The sequence below is a fragment of the Sus scrofa genome, chromosome X (genome assembly GCF_054392235.1).
Source record: "Sus scrofa isolate SSC_HxYL_T2T_F1_AM1 chromosome X, Sscrofa_HxYL_maternal_Yorkshire_Landrace_v2.0, whole genome shotgun sequence".
Lineage (NCBI taxonomy): Eukaryota > Metazoa > Chordata > Mammalia > Artiodactyla > Suidae > Sus > Sus scrofa.
This window is the reverse complement of record NC_139401.1, coordinates 121424642-121445296: the sequence shown is the minus strand read 5'-3', so window position 1 is coordinate 121445296 and position 20655 is coordinate 121424642. Positions and strand designations below refer to the sequence as shown.

General features: G+C 44.8%; 1 protein-coding gene across 3 annotated transcripts in view; it reads right to left on the bottom strand.

Moving 5' to 3' along the window:
- Window positions 1–20655, bottom strand: part of SLC9A6 (solute carrier family 9 member A6) — a 56632-nt gene that overhangs the window by 7464 nt on the left and 28513 nt on the right. For all 3 annotated transcript variants that reach the window (XM_085006712.1, XM_085006711.1, XM_085006710.1), the window contains 4 exons: window positions 14579–14690; window positions 13388–13541; window positions 7833–7863; window positions 4854–4933 (listed from right to left, as the gene is read on the bottom strand). In XM_085006712.1, coding sequence (XP_084862838.1) covers window positions 4854–4933; window positions 7833–7863; window positions 13388–13541; window positions 14579–14690 — 377 coding nt within the window. The remainder of the gene's footprint in view (window positions 1–4853; window positions 4934–7832; window positions 7864–13387; window positions 13542–14578; window positions 14691–20655) is intronic.

Here is a 20655-nt window from a genome sequence, read left to right as displayed (position 1 = left end):
TAAATCCAGTGACATACACAGTGAGAAACAAGCGTATCATGGTAAAGAAGGATTTGTTCCAGCAATGTAAGACTGGTTTAACGTTCAAATAATTGATGAAAACCAGCGAAATAACACACTAAAGGAGAAAAAAGTAAGCATATGACCTCGACTGATGCAGGAAAAGCATCTGATACTATTCAATACCTACCTATTCATGATAAAAATGTCTCAGCAGACTAGAAATAGAAGGGAATATTCTCAAACTGATCAAAGATATCTCAAAAACCTACAGCTAACATCCTACTTTTTTTTCCTGCACCTATTGAAAAATTTGGAGTTCCCGTCATGGCATAGTAGAAACGAATCTGACTAGGAACCATGAGGTTTCGGGTTTGATCCCTGGCCTCACTCAGTGGGTTAAGGATCTGGTGATGCCATGAGCTGTGGTGTAGGTTGCAGACGCGGCTCGGATCCTGCGTTGCTGTGGCTGTGGTGTAGGCCAACAACTGCAGCTCCAATTGGACCCCTAGCCTATGAACCTCCATATGCCAAGGGCAGCCCTAAAAAGACAAAAATACAAAAAAAATTGAAAAATTTCCCTCTGAGGTCAGGAATAAGACAAGAATGTCCACTACCATCACTTACATTCGACATTGTACTGGAAAGGTCCAGCCAGTATAATGAGACATAAAAAAGAAATACGAGATACTGGAAAAGAAAAAATAAAACATTATCATTCACTTGATTGTACAGAAAATCAAAAGAATCAAAAACTATTAGAAATAGTAAGTGAACTTAAGATTGCTGGATACAAGGTCTATATATAAAATCCAATTGTACATCTATATATTAAGAGCAAAAATGTAGAAAACAAAATGAAATACATACCATTTACAATAGCATCAAAAATATGAAATAGAGAAAAATATAATGAAACATGTTCAAGACCTATCACTGAAAACTATAAAACATTAATGAGAGAAATTAAAGATAATCTAAATAAATGGAGGGATATACTGTAGTCATGGACTGGAAAACTCAAGGCTGTTAAAATGTCAGTAGTCTCCAAATTCACCTATAGACTTAATACAAACTCAATAAAAGTGCCAGGGCGGGGGGTTGTGTGTGCGGGTGTGTACATGTATATGGAAAATGACAAGTTGTTTCTAAAATTTAGATGAAAATGCCCTTGACCTTAAAATAGCCAAGGTAATACTAAAGAACAACAAAATTATAGACGCTCCCTACTGGATAGCAAGACTTATTACATACAACGTACAGTCATTACAAGAGTGTGGTATTGATGTAGAAACAGACAAATAGAAAAGAGAGTCCAGAAAGAGACCCCCTCCTCCCGACTGACATGGCCAAGTAATTTACAATAAAAGTTCTACTGCAATACAGTGAGGTAAGGATGGCAGTTCCAATAAATGGTGCTGGGTCAACTGAATACTCAAATAAAAAAAGTAGGTCTTGACCCATATCTCACACCATGTGCAAAGATTAATTTGTAAAGGACTGAGGACTTAAATGTGATAGCTAAAACAATCACACTTTTCGAGAAAAGTAGGAAATAAGAAATATATAGAAGGAAAAAAAAAGATATAGGAAAATATCTTCGTGACCTTGGGATACAAAAGGTTTCCTAAGACACAAAAAGCACTAACCACAAAGGAAAAGATTAATAAAATAAACTTCATTAAAATGAAGAATTTCTGTTCCTCAAAAGACAGGATTAAGAAATTGAAAAGATCTGCTACAAATTGGAAGGAGATATTCACAATACATATAACCCACAAAGAACTCAATTCAGGAATACAGAAAGAACTACAAGTCAGTAAGAAAAAAGAAAAGGCAGCGCAATTAAATAACGAGAAAAAGAACTGACTAGATACACTTCATAAAGGAGGATATCCAAATGGCCAATAAACACATGGAAGGATGCTCAACCTCACTGCTCATCAGAGAACCGCAAATTAAATCACATCCCCACACACCCACTGAAATGGCTAAAATTTAAAAGGCTGACAAACAGCAAGTTTTGGAGGAGATGTGGGACAACTTAACTTGCTGGTGGGGTGTAAACTGGTCACAACCACCTTCGAAAACTGGATGGCACCGTTTATTACAGCTAAACATATGCTTATTCCAAATTCCACTCCTAGGTATACACCCAAGAGAAATGAGTGCCTATGTTCATCAAAAGATGCACATATGAATGTTCGGCTTTACTTGTAATCGTCAAAGGCTGGAGACAACCTCAACGTTTATCAACAATAGAATGGTTGACCAAAAAAACCCAAAAAACCAAAAAAACCCAAACCCCCAAACAATACAAAAAAACAAACCCCCCCAAATCCTGTAGTATAGTCATACTATGGAACACTACACAGCAATGATAAAAGAATGAATTTCTGAGAGTTCCTGTTGTAGCTCAATGGTAATGAACCTGACCAGTATCCATGAGGACGTGGGATTGATCCCTGGCCTCGCTCAATGAGTTAAGGATTCAGTGTTGCCTTGAGCTGTGGTGTAGGTCACAGATAAGGCTTGGATCTGGTGTTGCTGTAGCTGTGGCGTAGGCCGGCAGTTGCAGCTCCGAATGGACTTCTAGCCTGGGAACTTCCATATCCTGCAGGTGTGGCCCTAAAAAGAAAAAAATAAAAGAGGGAAAAAAAAAAAGAGAGAATGAGTTTCTTGTATAGGCAGCACTTAGCACAGTGCTAAGCGAAAGAAGCCAAAAGAGGGAGTTCCTGTCGTGGCTCAGCGGTAACGAACCTGACTAGTATCCACAAGGACGCAGGTTCAATCCCCAGCCTCACTCAGTGGGTTAAGAATCCGGTGTTGCCATGAGCTGTGGTGTAGGTCGCAGATGCGGCTCAGATCTAGTGTTGCTGTGGCTGTGGCATAGGTTGCAGCTGCAGCTCCAATTCAACCCCTAGCCTGGGATTGTCCGTATGCTGCATGTGCGGCCCTAAAAAGCAAACAAACAAAAAAACCCACAAGGCAAACAAGAAAGAAGGAAAACAAAGTAATACATGATATATGATTCCATTTATATGAAGATAAAAAAACAGGTGAAACTAATCCATGCCGCTAGAAATCAGAATAGGGCTGCCTTTTTGGCTGGGATGGGGCAGGCCTTCAGGAAGGCAGTACTGACTGCAGGGAAGGTGGTGTCTTCTAGGGTGCTTGAAATGCTCTCTCTATATTGGTGGCAGGCACACAGGAGTATACGTAAGACAAAATTCATCAAGTTGTAAGCTTAAGATTTGTATACATTACTGTAGTCAAGTTACATTTCAATTAGAACAATCTGGCTGCACAAAGGAACTGAAATCTGGAATGATGAATGCTTAGTTCTACCAGGGCACTAGGAATCAAATTTACCAAGTCTGAGGCTAATAATACTGAGTCAAACAATTCTTGGTGTTTACTTCTGTAAGAATACATAGAAAAAATTATTCTACTCTTTTGCTACATTCGTATCATTTAGTTACTTTGTATATTATGCAGAAAATGCACAAAACATTTTAGGCAGGAAAAACTGAACAATTTTGTTAAACCAGAGGGATGAAAAAGCCCCAAGAGATATGGGAGTGGCTTATACCCAAAATGCTGATAATGGAGCCAAAAATAATGACATAATTTTTCAACAATTTTAAAGAGGCAGCATCTCTCTCTCTCTAATGGGAGTCTTAATACCAGAGATATGCGGCATTCATGTTTTCATATATTAATCTAATCTTGAGTTCTTGCAAAAAGCGAATGTAAAATTCTAGCAAAGAGAATAAAGTAGTAGTTTCTAATGATAAGTGTCACATGTATTTTTCTTAAACATAGAAGGTTTTGATGAGAAAGTCAAAAGCAAGGAAAAAACATTTTACACGGTTGTCCCAAATCTGCTTCAATGGAACATAAACCAGGGTTTGATTCATTTACTGACAGGTCTCAGCTAGAAAGAACTCCATGGTCCCTTTTTCTACTTCAATTTTCAAAGAGGAAATTAATAAACGGCGAGTGATAAAATGCTTTTCAAAAGGCATGATTTAAACAGGTTACTATCTGTAACCCCACCTAAAGGAGCGCTCTGAAGAAGACTGTTGCAATAGGACCAGAAAGGAATCCGGTAAAAATAAGGAAGCACTGGCACTCCGAGTGGAGAGCAGAATCTCCCAGTCTCTGGAAAGGCCACAGAAAAAGGGCTCACTGTGGTCTCCAGCACTGCTGCATTTCTTTCTCATGGTTTTTTCCTAAGGCAGCCCTTCCTCTTTTGCCCTAGCAAGAACACTGACAAGAACCAACAAATACTTTTTGTGGCATTCATTGAATTAGCTGAAGGACAATAAATATTAGAGTGTGCTTGATAAATAAACCTATATATCAAAGCAAGGCTCTCACAAGGTCTCCCGAGGCCCTGCACGCAGCCAGCATCTGCAGGAAGCAGTCCCTACTGGTTTCGTGGGTTTCCGTTAGTAACCTTCTCCGCTGCACTGCAGAGGAAAGGGAGGAACAATGACCGCTTTTACGTCTCAGCTCAGGACGAGGGTAGTCAAAACAGTTGTTCCATTAACTTGTAATTGTTGGAGTTCCCGCTGTGGCGCAGTGGAAACGAATCCAACCAGTATCCATGAGGATGCGGGTTTGATCCCTAGCCTTGCTCCGTGGGTTAAGGATCTGGCATAGGTCATAGACGAGGCTCGAATCCCACAGTGCAGTGGCTGTGGTGTGGGCTGGCAGCTGTAGCTCCAATTCAACCCCTAGCCTGGAAACTTCCATATGTCTCAGGTATAGCCCTAAAAAGACAAGGAAACAAACAAAAAAACTGTAATTGTCCGTGTCCACACTACCAATTTTTTTCTCAAGGATACTTATGATCAAAGTTGTACCATATCCGGAAAAGCCAGGCACTCTCTGCTTTGGTGGTTCTTCTTTCACTTTCAGGAATACCCTGCAAACAGATAATAAATCAATACATACACAAAGATAAAAACACATTTAAGAATCACTTCTCTGTAGACTCAGAAATATCGCCTACCACATCTGAGATCCTCTCCCACACGGGTAACATCAGAAATGTACTAGCTGCAGTTCCTGTCGTGGCACAGCAGAAACAAATCCGACTAGGAACCATGAGGTTGTGCGTTTGATCCCTGGCCTTGCTCAGTGGGTTAAGGATCCAGCGTTGCCGTGAGCTGGGGTGTAGGTCACAGACACAGCCCAGATCTGGCATGGCTGTGGCTCTAGCGTAGGCCGACAGCTGTACCTCTGATTTGACCTCTAGCCTGGGAACCTCCATATGCCGCGGGTGTGGCCCTAAAAACAAAACAAAACAAAAGACAAAAAAAGAAATGTACTAGCTTGTATACTGCAGCTTGGGAATAAGAAACTGAAGTGTTTTTCCAAACACTTCCGTTACTCAGGCTGCTTGCTGATTTATGAGCCCACTGAGGGATTTAAAAAAACCCATGTGGGATAATTCACCCCTAAATCTGAAAGGTTTACACCCACAATGTGAACTATACCTTAAGTAGAAAACATCACATCGACATCCCAGTCTTTAAGAGCTGTCATGGGCCCCAAAAGTAACTGGCATTTTCAAAGCTGCCGCTATTATTCTTAGACACTAACAAAAGGCAAGCAAACAGGGAAAGTCCATGGTGAGCTGGACTGGCCGAAGGGAAAACATGCAGAGCAAGCAGGCCTCTGCATAGACAGCTTCCAAAAGCCTAAAGTGGGTCCCTATGTGTAATACGGTGTGGTCAGTCTGGCCCGTCTGGCTCTGACACGACCTGGCTGGGCCCTTCCCTCTCCGGGCCTGAGTTTTTTCATGGATGCAACGTGACTTAAAGGCTCTTTCCAGCATGAATGGTCTATGGTTCCATGAATTTCGAAGAGTGCAGAGTTCTGATTCTGGGTTTGGGTTCCTGCTCTTCCTGATTCTTGAAATAAATGAATCTTCCTCTCAACATGCAGCAGCACACAGGCCCACACGCAACGTTTAAGAGCACCGGGTGGGCTTATAAGAGCCAAGAAGCACCCAATTTTCCTCTCACACCAGGAGGTGTTGGCTGGTACGTCTCCGCTTTCTGAAGAGCAATGAATCTATAAATCCCTCGATCTTCTCACCACAAGAACACCTGTTCCCCCCCCTCCTCAACTCCATACCTATTATAATCCTCCTCTGCGCTTCTCGGATGGACACCTGAAGTACTGAGTAAACAATATGCTCAGCGAGGGCATCCATACAGCTTTGAGGGCAAAGTAAAAATGGTATTTTTTTTTTCTGGATGTTACAGCCAGTACTCAGCACCTGACTGTCCCCCTCTCACTCCATTTCCATTTCTCCCCTGTGGTGACAGGGGTGACAGAGCAGGTGGAGACCCATGCAGATGGTGATCAAGCATCTGTCTGGTGAGCCATTTGATAGCTCTTCTTGTTTGGACGTGAGGGTGGAGGCGCTGAGGGGCTATTACCCCTTGGAAGCTATCCCAGCAGCTCAGCCTTATGGAATTTATCTAAGCCTGGTTTGCACAAGTATTTCAAGCCCATGAAATTATACTTTCAGGTTCTGACCACAGAAGAGGCAAGTACTATGTCACATACATACTCATGACTAAACAGCTGGCAAAATGAACATATAGGAAATGAATCTGCTAAATGGGTTTTTTCCTGAACTACACCCTGAAGACAAATAGACTAGGGCTGGGAGTTCCCATCATGGCTCAGTAGTTAACGAACTGGACTAGTATCCATGAAGACGTGGGTTTGATCCCCGGCCTCGCTCAGTGGGTTGAGGATCTGGCATTGCTGTGGCTGTGGTGTAGGCCAGCAGCTGTAGCTCCCATTCGACCCCTATCCTGGGAACTTCCATATGCCGAGGTGTGGCCCTAAAAAAGACAAAAAGACAAAAAAAAACCCAAAAAACAAAAAAACAGACTAGGGCTTGTTTCAGACAAGAAAAAGAACTGTCTTTTGAAAGTGATGCTTTTCATCTTCAAAACCCTAATTTCTGTGATTTCCCACCTCACGTCTGGGGCAGAGGGACATATTCAGTGATGCTGCTCAGAAAGCATTAAGAAGCCGAGGGCAGATGCTCCCCTGAGGCACAGTGGGTTGAGAACCCGGCATCGCTGCAGCTGTGGTGCAGGTCACAACTTCGGGCTCGGGTTGGATCCCTGGCAGAGGAACTCCCATATGCCGCGAGTGCCACCCCCACAAAATAAAGCAGAGGGAAAAACCAGAAAAGGGTGGTCAGTTGAGGGAAGGCACTGGGTTACACTGCATTCGTCTACAGGCTCAAGCTCAGAGGACCAACCGAGAAAGTGACACATGGAGGTAAATAAGCCAGGAAACGTGGGCAGGGCTGAGGCTCAGGCTAAGAAAGCTGAACAGGCGGGAAGACTGGCTGAAGACTCCAAAGCTTCCAGGCAGTTCTCAAGGGCAGCTGCTGGTCATCCAATTTGAAAGTTCCACAGGAAGAGCAGCTGGAGTGGGGCTGACATCAGAGACAAGCCTTTATGCGCAAACCAAAGTGGAAAAAGGCTGCCTGTGCCAGGGCAGGCACTTGAAAACCCAGGAGCACTGAAGGAACTGCTCTCGGCTGTGCCCAAAGCCCAGGTTGGCCCACAGATAGGAGAGCTGTCACCCTGGATCACCACATGTTGCCTAAAATTCAGTTTTGTCTCTGCTGAGCAGTGAGAAAAGCCAGGAATGATGTCAGTGAAAAGCTGATGCAAACAAGACAGGATCTAAATAATAGTGGCACGCAGTCTACAGTAGATGAGTTTTCTCTCCCAGCGACTGCACATTCAACAGAAACGCCAGAGACAACACAAACGCATATTTACCAAATGTTCTTGGTCTGAATCAACACCAACCCTGAGGGAGAAACACAGAAAGCAAATGAGATCTCAAAGCCAAAAAAAGGGTCTATTCACACACTGTCAGGCAGCCCGTTTTCTCAACGCAGAAGCTCCAGAACGGTTAAGGTTTCCGTGCTGCTACATGGCGGCTGGTGCTTTGGCTCCTGCCACTTTCCTTAGCAACAGCTTGGATCCTAAGGCAAGCAGGCTCTGCTAACGTTCTCCTCCTGCAATCCAACCCCACTTACCAGTTTCAGAAAGACCTCCTTGTCGTCTCTGACTCTCAGCCCACTGCGAGCAAGTGTTAGGGACAGCAGCACTGCCCTCGCTGCTGAGGAGCAACTATGGGGTAGGTCCCAAGACAAGACTGGCCCACCGCAGTGCCAGGAGGGAGCTGCCTGTCTGCAGGCCCCTCAGCTCTCCTGGCAACATTCTGTTATGACTGAAGAGAGGGTTCAATTCCAGGGCTTTTTTTCCAGAAACTAATGGGTAGACATCAGCCTTGGTTCTTCATAATTTCTCTTTATCTGCTTCAAATTCCTGCTTTCTCTACCCAGGGAACAACTTCATCATGAAGAAGCTCATTTTGACTCCTCTGTCACCTCGATGCGAGCGCTCGGCAACTCTATTCATTCTTTCTCTAAACTGCTCCTCAGATCTTCTCTCCTGTCCATTCCAGCTGCTCAGGCCCGAGCCTCCTTCTGACAGATGGGGTCTGGAGCAACTGGAGCAACTGCCTCTAACCTCGAGGTGGGCGTCTGAAGCACAGGACTCACCAGCTTATTGCCTTGACAAAAGCCTCGAGAGGGGCTTGCCACTCACAGGACCAAGGCTCAAGTCCTCTGCGTGGCATTCAAACGAGCAAGCCCCGCCGCTCCAGCCTGCCCCCACCCCCCTTCTCTACCACACACCCCGTGTCAGCCAGCCTCGACCGAGGCTCTCCCCAGGTCCTGTCCTCTCCGGAGCCTCCTTGCCTTTGCTCATGCTGTGCCCTCTACGTGAAATGCACTGGCACTTATCTCGTTCTCTTCCTTTGTCGAGTTCCCAATGAGCCATACTATGACCCTTTCAGGCAGAATCATTTTTCCTCTGTGCTTTTACAGCACCTCCTAGGTCCCTTCATCATACTACTGAGCACAGTAGAGTATAATTATTTACCGGTCAGTCTCCCCAAACAGACTGTGAGCTCCTTGAGGGTAAAGGCCAGGTCCCAGCTCAGCTCTGTCTCCCCAGAGTCTAGCACAGTACCTGACACACAAGAGGCGCTCAAACGTTTATCAATTAAGGTCACTACTACAGACAACACAGAACACACAGCAGGATGGGAAGCTGTAGCAGGAGCATCCCAGAATATGAATACCACCGAAGGGAAGGAAGCGCTGCAAGACCTCATCTGGAAGGCAAGTGAATCACAATCCAATATGTGAAAACACATGGCCATGACTAGATTCAGAATCCCCCCCCCCCAAATACACACACACTCATTTCTTCGTTAAAATGGCCAAAAGGTCTCTAATAGCTTCTTAGCCATGGGAAACTCTAACCACATTCGTGTATCTAAAGTGACACCTAGTGGTCTGGCAGGCAGCAACTTGGTGAGTCTCAGGGGGAACACGGCTGGAGGCCGAGGCAGCGCAGTGGATGTGTAGCAGAGCAGTCACTACCCGCCAGGCACTGTGCTAAGCACACGGCATAGACGTGACTTAGACACAGCCCTGCCCTCAACGAGCTCACGGACCAGTGGGGAGACAGACACAACGGGACTGTGATCCCCCAGGGCTCTGCCATCAGGGAGAGCTGGCTTCCAGTCTGACCTCAGCTCCTTTCAAGCTGTGTGAACTCAGTTATGCAGCCCTATGAACCTGGAAACTGGGAGTGATGTCCACCACACAGAGGTGCTGCAAGGATTAACCCAGAAAAGGTGTCCAAAGATTCAAAAAGAGTGTCTGACACCTCGTTACCACTCGCTAAATCCTTACAAGGCTGAGATAAGTGCCGCAACAGTGAGACCCTGTGTTACGCAAGTGGAAGAGTGGTTCCGATAGAAGTGGGGAGAAGGAAGGCCTTTGAGCTGTGTCATTTCATGGGAGTGAAAGAGAATTCCAGACAGAGGCAACAGTATGAGCAAAGGCTCAGAGATGAGAGAAATGTAAAGTATGTGTGGTAAACGACCCAGAGCCAAATGCGACTGTCACAAACCATGCGAAAGGATGTAGGAAGAGCTGGCTGGCTCTGACTCACGGAGGAGCCACTGTCCCCACAACAGATCATGTCACTCTCATGCTTTCAAATCCTTCAAGATTGCGGCTGGATTTAAAAATCCAAACTCAGAGTTCCTGTCGTGGCTCAGTGGAAGTGAATCCGACTAAGAACCATGAGGTTGTGGGTTCGATCACCTGGCCTCGCTCAGTGGGTTAAGGATCCGGTGTTGCCGTGAGCTGTGGTGTAGGCCGGCAGCTGTAGCTCTGATTAGACTCCTAGCCTGGGAACCTCCATATGCCAGCTATAATGGAAAAAATTACAAAATATCATTATCAAATAAATAAATAAAAACCCAAACTCCTCACCGCATCCTACAAGACCCAACAGCAGGGGGTACACAACCCACAGCCCCACAGGCCACAACCAGTGAACCTCCTGCTTCTGTGAATAGTCTTGTGGGAACACAGTCATGGCAGCCAATTGGTGTACTGTCTATGGGAGCTTCCATGCTAGAGGTGAGTAGCTGAGGCAGAGACCACGTGGCCTTCCAAGCCTACAATTTCTACTCTCTGGCCCTTTGCGGGAGATGTTTGCCAACCCCTGCCCACCTCATTTCCCACCTACCTGTTGATCACGATATTCCAGCTAGGTGGGCTTTCTTTCCTTTTCCATTTAACAGGCTAAGCCGATTCCTGCCTCAGGGCCTTTGCACTTGCTCATTCCTCTGTGGACCACTCTTCTTCCTGCTCACTGTTTAACTAGCACTGTCGCGTCATTCAGGTAGACTGAGCTCAAATCCAACCTTTCTTGATCTCTACCTATAAAATACACTCTATCCTCAGCTACCATCATAGTACCTTGTTTGCCATCAAAGCATTTAATACGATCTAAAATTGTCATCATCATTTATTTGCTTATGAGTTTACTATCTGTCTTTTCCCACTAACGTATAGACTTTATGAGACCAGGGACTTTTTCTATCTAATTACCACCACCATACCTCTCCAGACCAGGGTCTCTTAACCTTCACATTATCAACATTTTGGCCTAGATCATTCTCTGTCGTGGGGGCTGTGCTGTGCACTCTAGGGTGTCTAGCAGCACCCTTGGACTCTGCCAACGAGATGCCAGTAGTAGCACCCTCTCTTGATTTTGTGACCATCAAAAATGTCTCCAGACATTGCCAAATGTTCCTGAGTCGGGGGGAGATCACCCCCAGTTGAGAAACACTAAGTTAGAGCTTAACACAGCACCTGGCATATGGTTGGTGCTCAATCAGTAGTTATCGAATGAATGAGTAAAAGGTACGTATGAAATGCTGTGCCTAGAGCTTTACACATATTAGCTCCCTGAATCCTTACAACAACCTTGGGAGGTACATTCTATCACACAGGTTACAAATGAGGAAACTGAGGCTTAGAAAGGTTAAGGAACTTGCTGAAGATCACAGAATTACTGAACGATGGCGCAAGAACTCAAAGTCAAGTCTAATCCTGTATGAATCATGAATCTTAAACCTAAAGGACTGTATTAGTATCCTCAAAATTGGGGGGAGTTAAGAGAAACTTAATTCCAGTCTCTGTTTGCAAAGAGGCCCCCCTGCACCGAAAAACAGTAACAGTGACAAGAGTTAACCTAAGTCTCATAAGTAATATATACAATTAGATGTCAAACTATGCTACAGGACAGGCAAGATGGGGCCAAAGAGCTTGCAAAGCTGGTGAGGTGGATTGGACTTGATGTTAGTAGGTAGGTTTGTGTGGGGTTTTATGGGGGGAGGGTAGCAACAATGGGTATTTCGTTTGGTTTGTGTGGCAGGCAACCAGGGAAGAGAACTGATTCTACTTAAATATCGAGATTCCACCTAAGAGTCTTATTTTCCTAAATTATCTTACATTTAGTTTTGTTCTTAGTAAAATAAAGAAGAGTCTTCATTTACAAGCTCTTGAGGAAAAAAAAAGGAGTTTAATCCTTCCAAAATGGACCACCCTCACTTCTTGATGCAGCCGTCTACGAGAAATTAGGTGAGACTGGAAGCTCCTCTGTCCACCAATGGTTTTTAAGTCCTTGAATAACTTAGAAACCTTTTAAGCCTCTATTTCCTCACTTGTAAAATGGAGCAACTGTGATTAGATGAATATGTAAAATGCACTTAGCACAATGCCCAGCACATAGTAGCTGCTCAACAAATGCCAGGTCCTCTCTGAAGGAATAATCATTATTACATTATCTCGGTGTATTTTCAATTACCTACAATAACAACACAGAAATTGTAAGAAAGGGATTTGAACAGTAAAGAGAGATAAGACAAATAACAACAATGAAAGTCTGATTTAGGGCTGGTTGCTATTTAGAGTGTTTAAAGAAAAGCATAATAGAATGGAAAAAATGGAGAACAGATTCTATAAAATGTAAAATACTATTTTCTCTAATGAACCTTACATATTCTGGAAGCCTAGTAGCTCTTAAGGTCCAAGAAGTTTCAGCCAAACACAGAAGTGAAATCTACAAAGGCTTTAACAACATAGACTGCTGTACCCATGGAAACCAACGCTAAACTCCTGAGATAGGAGGGAGCTTTCCCACTGAATACATTAACTAGTACGCATTCAAGACTAAGACCCTACAACCTTGGCCTTGGATTGTTAGGTCAGAAACAGTGCTGATCGTGAAGATGAGAAAGAATGACACTATCTAGTATTGACTGGGGTTGGGATAAACCAGACTATCTCATATGCTGTAGACAGAATTTTTGATCTGGTCTGGTGATACAGATCAAAAGCCTTCTGTATAAGCATAAGCCTTGACCAAGCAATTCCACTTCCAGGAACGGATTCTAAGGAAATAAACAAGTGTACAATGATGTATGCATTTACAAAGGTTCACATTATTAATGGTAATTGTAAGAGCAAAATTCTCAATTGTTAGCCCCAATAGCAAAATCCTAGCAACAACAGAAAAATCCAATATGGTAGGGATATAGCTAATAAATCATACCATATGCGGCCATTAAACTAATGATATACACTAACATAAATGTCCAATCTATAGTACACTTAAAAATCAGCTTACAAGAGTACCTGTAATGTTGCTCCTTTCTATTAAAATACATAATGCATAGCAAGAGGTCTGGAAAGACATCTCTCAAACTGTTAACAAAGCTTTTATATTTCTTTTGCATATTTTCCTTTTTTTCCTGTACTACATGTTATATACTTTTTTAAAGGAAGAAATGAAATATGAGGGACTTGTCAAAGCTTAAATTTTTCTCATGATTAAAAGAAAAAAACCCTGAATTATAATTTAGCATTAAAATGAGGTCCCCTGTCATTACTTACCTTATATGCAAGCATGACAGCATGGCCGTGGTGCCACCACCAAACACCCACACAGTAAAAAACACAATCAGAAGGGTGGTGCTAAACATCATTTGCCGGGCATAAGTGGCAGTATCTCGAATGGCCAAGGCAAATGCCATGGCGCCACGAAGACCTACAGGGGCATGGAAGGAGCACAGTGTGAGTGAAATCAATTCAGAGAAATAAGGCACGTTCTGAGAAGAGCGTGAACAAGTACATCATCTATATTAACCCGCCTAAGTATATACAAATAGAAAAAAGAATTAGAAGCTGATACTCAGAAGCATCGGTCATTTAACAACTTTTGTGAAATCTATTTTAAAACTGACTCACAGTAAAGTTCACTCTTTGGGGTGTACAGCTCCGTGAGTTTTGACAAATGTCTAAGAGGCAGGTGACCGCTACCACAGCTGAGACACAGAGCAGTTTCCTTGCCCCCTCCCAAATTCCTTCCAGCTTTCTCTTTGGAGTGTAGCCTCTCGTCACCCTACTAAACTCCCAGCAACCACTGGTCTGTTTCCCATCGCAACGCTTTTGTCTTTTTGCCAACGTCGTCGTGTAGATGGAACATGGAGCGTGCAACCATTTGAGACGGGCTGCTTTCACCCAGCACAATGCCTCTGAGGTCCGCCCACACTGTGTGTACCAAGTTTGCTCTTCTCAGTGCCGCGCGGTATTCCGTGGCATGGATGTGCCACACTTTGCTTATTCCTTCCCTCACGGAGCTATTTCCAGGCGTTGGCAGTTATGAACATGACTGCCACGAACATGCATGTACAGGTTTCTATGTGAAAGTGTGTTCATCTTTATCTTCTCCACTATACGGGACATAGCTATGAACTGAGAATTTGGAACCAGAACATGAACAAGTTCCCACCGAAGGGAACGAGACACTTAGTATTTTTTTGCTGCGCCCGCAGCATGCCAAAGGCCCTGGGCCAGGGAGCGAACCTGCGCCACAGCATAGACAACGCTGGATCCTTGATCCGCTGCACCACCAGGGAACGCCAGGGAATGGGACACTTTTTAAAAGAATTTTTTACTAGAGGTTGCAACTTCAAGGTTAAGGGAGTCTTATATTACCAACAAATCGTTTCCACCGAAAATCAAGCTGCCATACGCAGTATGAGTTGTTTCTTAGACTAGGTAAGAGAGGGGGTTATAACTTACCAGCAAACATCATCATGTGTTGAAAATTTGATCCAATCTTACTTCTTCTCCCCAAATTAAGTAAGAGAGACAAGGGGTAAATATTGGCAGCTCTTCCCAAGAAAATAGCAATCTAAAATTATTAATAGGTTAAGGATACTTCCTTTTACTATTATTTAAAACTTTACATTCAAGACAGTAAAAGATCACCTTAAAAAGTTCAGTTTCTCACACACAGTCTTTGGATTCCGCTACGTGACACAGCACCATCCAATGGAACCTTCTGCCATGACAGTTCTATGTTTGCACTGTCCAAGGTGGTGAGTGCCTGAAGTGTGGCTAGTGTGACTGAAGAAATGAAAGTTTCATTTAATTTCACTTTAATTAACTTAAATTTAAATAATTACATGTGGTTAGTTGTTACCAAATTGGATAGTACAGGTCTAATATATAAGAAATTCACTAGATGAACAGAAACATGTTTAAAAACAGAGCCTCTTCAGCGCCTGAAGCACAGGGAAGTTCTTGGTCCAGGGATCAAACCTGTGCCACAGCAGTGACCACGCTGGATCCTTAACTGCTGGACTCCCAGGGAAGTCCTCTTTGGCATAATCTTAAATTACTAATAGAACAGGTTAGTTCACCCTATTTGTCAATGCTGGTGGCGGGAAGAGTGATACTGGCTAAACTTGCCCTGGCTTCCTCAGAACAAAGGGCAGCTCAAACACCACAGACACCGAAATTCCTGCCAGCCTTGAAGTATTCCTGAGTTTATACTTCCACCCTGCTTCAAAGCCAAGGCTTACTGGGAACTAAGAATGGTTTTAACTCGAAACCGGTTTTAGTGCCTTTTTCTCCAGTCTGCTGTCCACAGAGACTCTTGCTTGACACACACAATTTTTCTTTCAGGGGTTACAATACAGTCTCCACCTCATTTTCTGAAAGGAACACAAAGGAAAATCTAAGATTAAAAACAAAAGAAGGTGTGCTGGGCAAAGAGTGCTGACCTAAGTAACCTTGGAAATGGGTTAAAGGCAAAAGGAACTCGGAGTTCCCGTCGTGGCACAGCGGAAACGACTCCGACTAGGAACCATGAGGTTGCGGGTTTGATCCCTGGCCTCGCTCAGTGGGTTAAGGATCCAGCACTGCCTTCAGCTGTGGTGTAGGTCGCAGATGTGGCTCGGATCCTGCGTTGCTGTGGCTGTGGTGTAGGTCGGCAGCAACAGCTCCAATTCGACCCCTAGCCTGGGAACCTCCACATGCCACGGGTACGGCCCTAAAAAGGACAAAAAGACAAAAAAAAAAAAAAAAGGAACTGCACAGAAGCATTGCATGCTCATTGATAAAGCCATTTCCATGGGAGCACAGGAGACAATCCTGATACTGCTATGCACGCTGGAACAATTAAGTAACGGATGGTGGAAAGCGGGAGCCAGGGTTCCCACTGTTGGAATGGGAAGTCACAGATCAGCAAGGGGAGTAGGCTCGAGGGACCCATGTGGTAATGGATTAGAGCTGGAGACACAGCCATCTTTGGCTTAAGAGAAATACTGATGGTTACCTGTGTGAATATTTATAGGTACACTTAGATAGAGGAGTTAATATACACACATATATATTTCTCCTCTGTCAGCTGGAAAGGCTTAGAAGCCAGCACACTCAGTAGCACTGAGCACACCTAGAGCCCTGATCTTGGTTTCTAATACCATTCCAACCAGTGCTCCTTGGAGAAACGGCCGAGTCTAGGGCTGGGGCAGCAAATATACAAGGTGAGTATGAACTATCTTGCAGTTCTAAGAAAGTGAGGAAGCATTCACAAAAACAAACCAACCAACAAAAAACCACACACAAGTGACACAGGAGCACATGGAAAGAGCTTCTAATGGCCAAAGTTGTCAACAGTCTGAGCAACAAAATATTAAAGCAGTACTGTATTATAACCCAAAGTATAAAATAAATATCAATGAGTCCATACTGATAAATAAGCAATGGCTTACAACAGTAACATGGGGAGAATAGATAAATCTCCCATGGAAAGAATTTCAAATAATTTTGTCGGTACTCTGTCTTCGAGGAGGTGGAACTGAACTCCTCAGTCCCTACGTGCAGCTCCCTGCAGTGACTCCCCTCTAAGCAGTACAACAGAGAGAGGGGCTGAATGAGTACCTTTACAGTGGAGCCAGCAGACAAACACTAGCTAGGCCAAGCGATTAAGACTAACGCTGAGGTTATTAACACGCTAATAGTAGGTACCCTTGATAAGACAGCACGTTACTTCTGTAGTCTTCCCCCTGAAGAATGCACAACCTTGGTCCAATCATGGGGAAAATATCAGGGCAATTCCAAGTGCGGGACATTTTGCAAAATGTCTGACCAGGACCCCCTCAAAGTCAAGGAATGTCTGACTTTGAAAATGAAAGACAAGGAATGTCTGAGAAACTGTCGCAGTCAACTGGAACCTCCTTAAGTGTGACAACTCAGTGACATGTGGCAGCCCAGACAGTACCTCGGACCGGAACAAGGACATTAGCGAAAAACTCTGGGGATCTGAATAAGGGATGAGCTTCAGTTAACAATGATCTATCAATATTGGTTTATTCACTGTGACGAGTACACCACGCTAATGTAAGATGGCAATAGCAGGGGAAACTGGGTATGGGATATATGAGAGTTTTCTGTAGTCACGATTTTTCTGTAAATTCAAAACTCTTTTAGAATACAAAGGTCATTAAAAACAGGGATTCTCTGGAAAAACACACACACACACCAAGAAAATGAAACAATAACAACAAAACATGTGGGCCAATGTGACGGCGACTGCTAGTTATATCCCCAACATCTATTTTTCTTCCCTTGATAGTAGCTTCCTCCCTCTCATGTCCAATTTTCATCTGAGTAAGTAGCCACCTAGATAAAAAGAATGTAATTCCAGCCCCCTCCCAGGTAGGTCTAACCAATGGATATTAAGTGGAAGTGATGTGCCCATATTCTGGCTCAAGAACTTAAAGGGAATTGGCAGACATGGGGGTGAGCCATAGTGGGTCCTAAGAACAAGGGCACCTCCCTAAGGATGGGTACAAGAAGGCTGCCTGGGTCCCTGATGACTCTGTGGAGCTGAGCTTGCCACACCAGTCCAGACCTCTGCATGAGAAAGAAACTTCTATCTTGATTAAACCTTGGTTAATTTTGGTCATTGCCACATGAAACCAAATCTATATCCTAACTAACGTAGCCAGCAAGAGAACGAGCTCCGAGTAAGAGTCAATTTCCATGGTAGGACTCTGTATGGAGGAAGATTCAATTCCTAACAAACTCAGAAACCTATAGAGAATATTAAGCCTCGTTTCTAGATCAGTGTAGTGGATCAAACCACTTGATTGCTCAGAAATTTCTCAAAGACTAGCAGGATTGAAGTTACTGAAGTTACTGAACTCCAGCTAAGCTTCTTCTCTTATGAATAAGGATCTATCATTTTTTTTGCCTGGGATTCATTTTCTAAAGGCTAAGACTCTGCAGAATGGCATTTCAGTACTTCACTTTCAAATACAGATCCTACTTAAAGTTTTAATTAAAAAAGTATTTCTTGGAGTTCCCATCATGTCTCAGCAGTAACGAACTCAAGTAGTATTCATGAGGACACAGGTTCAATCCCCAGCCTCGCTCAAGGGGTTAAGGATCTGGTATTGTGGCAAGCTGTGGTGTAGGTCGAAGACACAGCTTGGATCCCCCTTTTCTGTGGCTGTGGTGTGGGCTGGCAGCTGCAGCTCCAATTCGACCCCTAGCCTGGAACCTCCATAAGCTAAAGGAGCAGCCCTTTAAAAAAAAAAAAAAAAAGTTCCCATTGTGGCTCAGTGGAAACAAATCCAACTGGTAACCATGAGGTTTCAGGTTCGATCCCTGGCCTCGCTCAATGGGTTAAGGATCCAGTGTTGCCTCTGTCTTTTTAGGGCCACACCCACAGCATGTGGAGGTTCCCAGGCTCAAGGTCAAATAGGAGCTACAGCTGCCAGCCTACACCACAGCCACAGCAACATGGAATCCGAGTCGCATCTGTGACGACCTACGCCACAGCCACAGTAACTCCAGGCGTGAGCTGCATCCACGACCTACACACCACAGCTCAGCTCACGGCAACACCGGATCCTCAACCCACTGAGTGAGGCCAGGGATCGAACCTGCAACCTCATGGTTCCTAGTCGGATTCGTTTCCACTGCAACACAACGGGAACTCCCTGAGGTAGTTTTTTTAAAAATGCTTCTATTGACAATCACTAACTCAAACATTCCTCTCTCTGACCACAATCTCTCTTTCCACATCTCACGTTCATCCTGGATAATTCTTCCACCTCACCGAGACCTTCAGGCCAAAGTCCCCACTGTGTTTCTGTCCATCCTCTCCCACCTTCATTTCCTTTCTCAGGCACATTTCACCAGCACTCTTGCCAATACCCTACATCCACCTTCCCCTGTTTCCCCTCTGCTTTTACTGCACCAACTTGACGAAACTCCAAACTAGGATGGGCCCGACCATCTATTTCCTCCATGCTTATAGCTAAATACTCCTGGACAAAGTCACACAGCAGGGCAGAATGATTCTACTGTTAATACCTATTCCTCAAACGCAAATGGATCCCTAACACCGCTCAGTGACCCGACTGCAGTTCTTTGGTCAACTCACTCTCCCACTCTGTGCGACAACTATTTCCGAACCCTCTCCTCAAAACTCCTATCACCTATGGAAGCCAGCCGCCCAGAGGGTCCCTCGCATGTACAAGCCTTGTGTCGTCTCCACTCACACGGTACCAGAGATGTCTGTGTGACCAACAGCAAGTGGCAGAAAGGATGACGGTATGTCACCCCCAAGGTGAGTTATAAAAGGCACTCGGGCCTCCACGCTGGTGCCCTCTCAGCTCTTCCCCTCGGGAGGAAGCTCTGCTGGGAGCTGGAGAGGTCTGTGTGGAGAACTGCAGCCTCCAGCTAACAGCCGCGTGAGTGAGCCCTGGGGGGCTCCTGCAGCCCTCGCCAGTCTCGAGAGCGTGCAGTCCCAGCCCAGAGCACCACTGCAACCCCACGAGGGATCCTGGAGCGGGAACCCGCCGGCCATGCTGCTCCTGGCCTCTGGACTCTCAGAAACCGTGTGAAATAATACGTGTTTGTTGTGAAGCTGCTAAATTTCAGGGTAATTTGTTATATAATAGATAGCTGATAGGCCACCTGCTCCTATCTCACTTTCAGCAGCTGATCTCACCTCCTACTTTACAGATAAAAATAGAAGTTATCAGACAGGAAAGCCATCCTGCGAATGCACCTCCATCTCTACATACCCTACCCTCTCCTGGAACAGCAGTGGGGCTGCGCTTCCTCCCACTGAAGGCCAGGCCCACCCCACAGGCTCCGGGATTCCAGCTCCTCCCGCAGTCCCATGAGGCTGGCTTTACTGATGGCTCTCTCTCCTGTCATCAGCTGGGTTTTTAAAACTCAACTAGAGAAGCGGGGGGAGGAGGGGAATGGGGAGGGCAGAGGGAGGGAGGCGGGCGAGCCCCCTTCCAGCTTTCACCATCTTTCACCCACCGCCCGTGGCACAGACTGCGCACTGCTCCCCTCCATCCAATCTCTTTCTTCCTGCAGCAACACAGGACAAACAGATTTATGTTTTGGAGTTGGCAGAAGGGTAGGAATCTTTTTTCTCTCATTTCAATCTGTCAGTATTATCTGTGCAATAAACAAAAATGGCAACTGAATAAAGTGTTGAAACCCTTATTTGCTTTACTCAGGAAAATTTCATGTATTTAATGTATTCTTAACAACCACCCCTCCAGAAAACACATGCAAATCTCAATTAAAAAGTTTCCAAGGGAGTTCCCGTCGTGGCGCAGTGGTTAACGAATCCGACTAGGAACCATGAGGGTGCGGGTTCGGTCCCTGCCCTTGCTCAGTGGGTTAAGGATCCGGCGTTGCCATGAGCTGTGGTGTAGGTTGCAGACTCGGCTCAGATCCCGCGTGGCTGTGGTTCTGGCGTAGGCCTGTGGCTACAGCTCCGATTAGACCCCTAGCCTGGAAACTTCCATTTGCCGCGGGAGCGGCCCAAAGAAATAGCA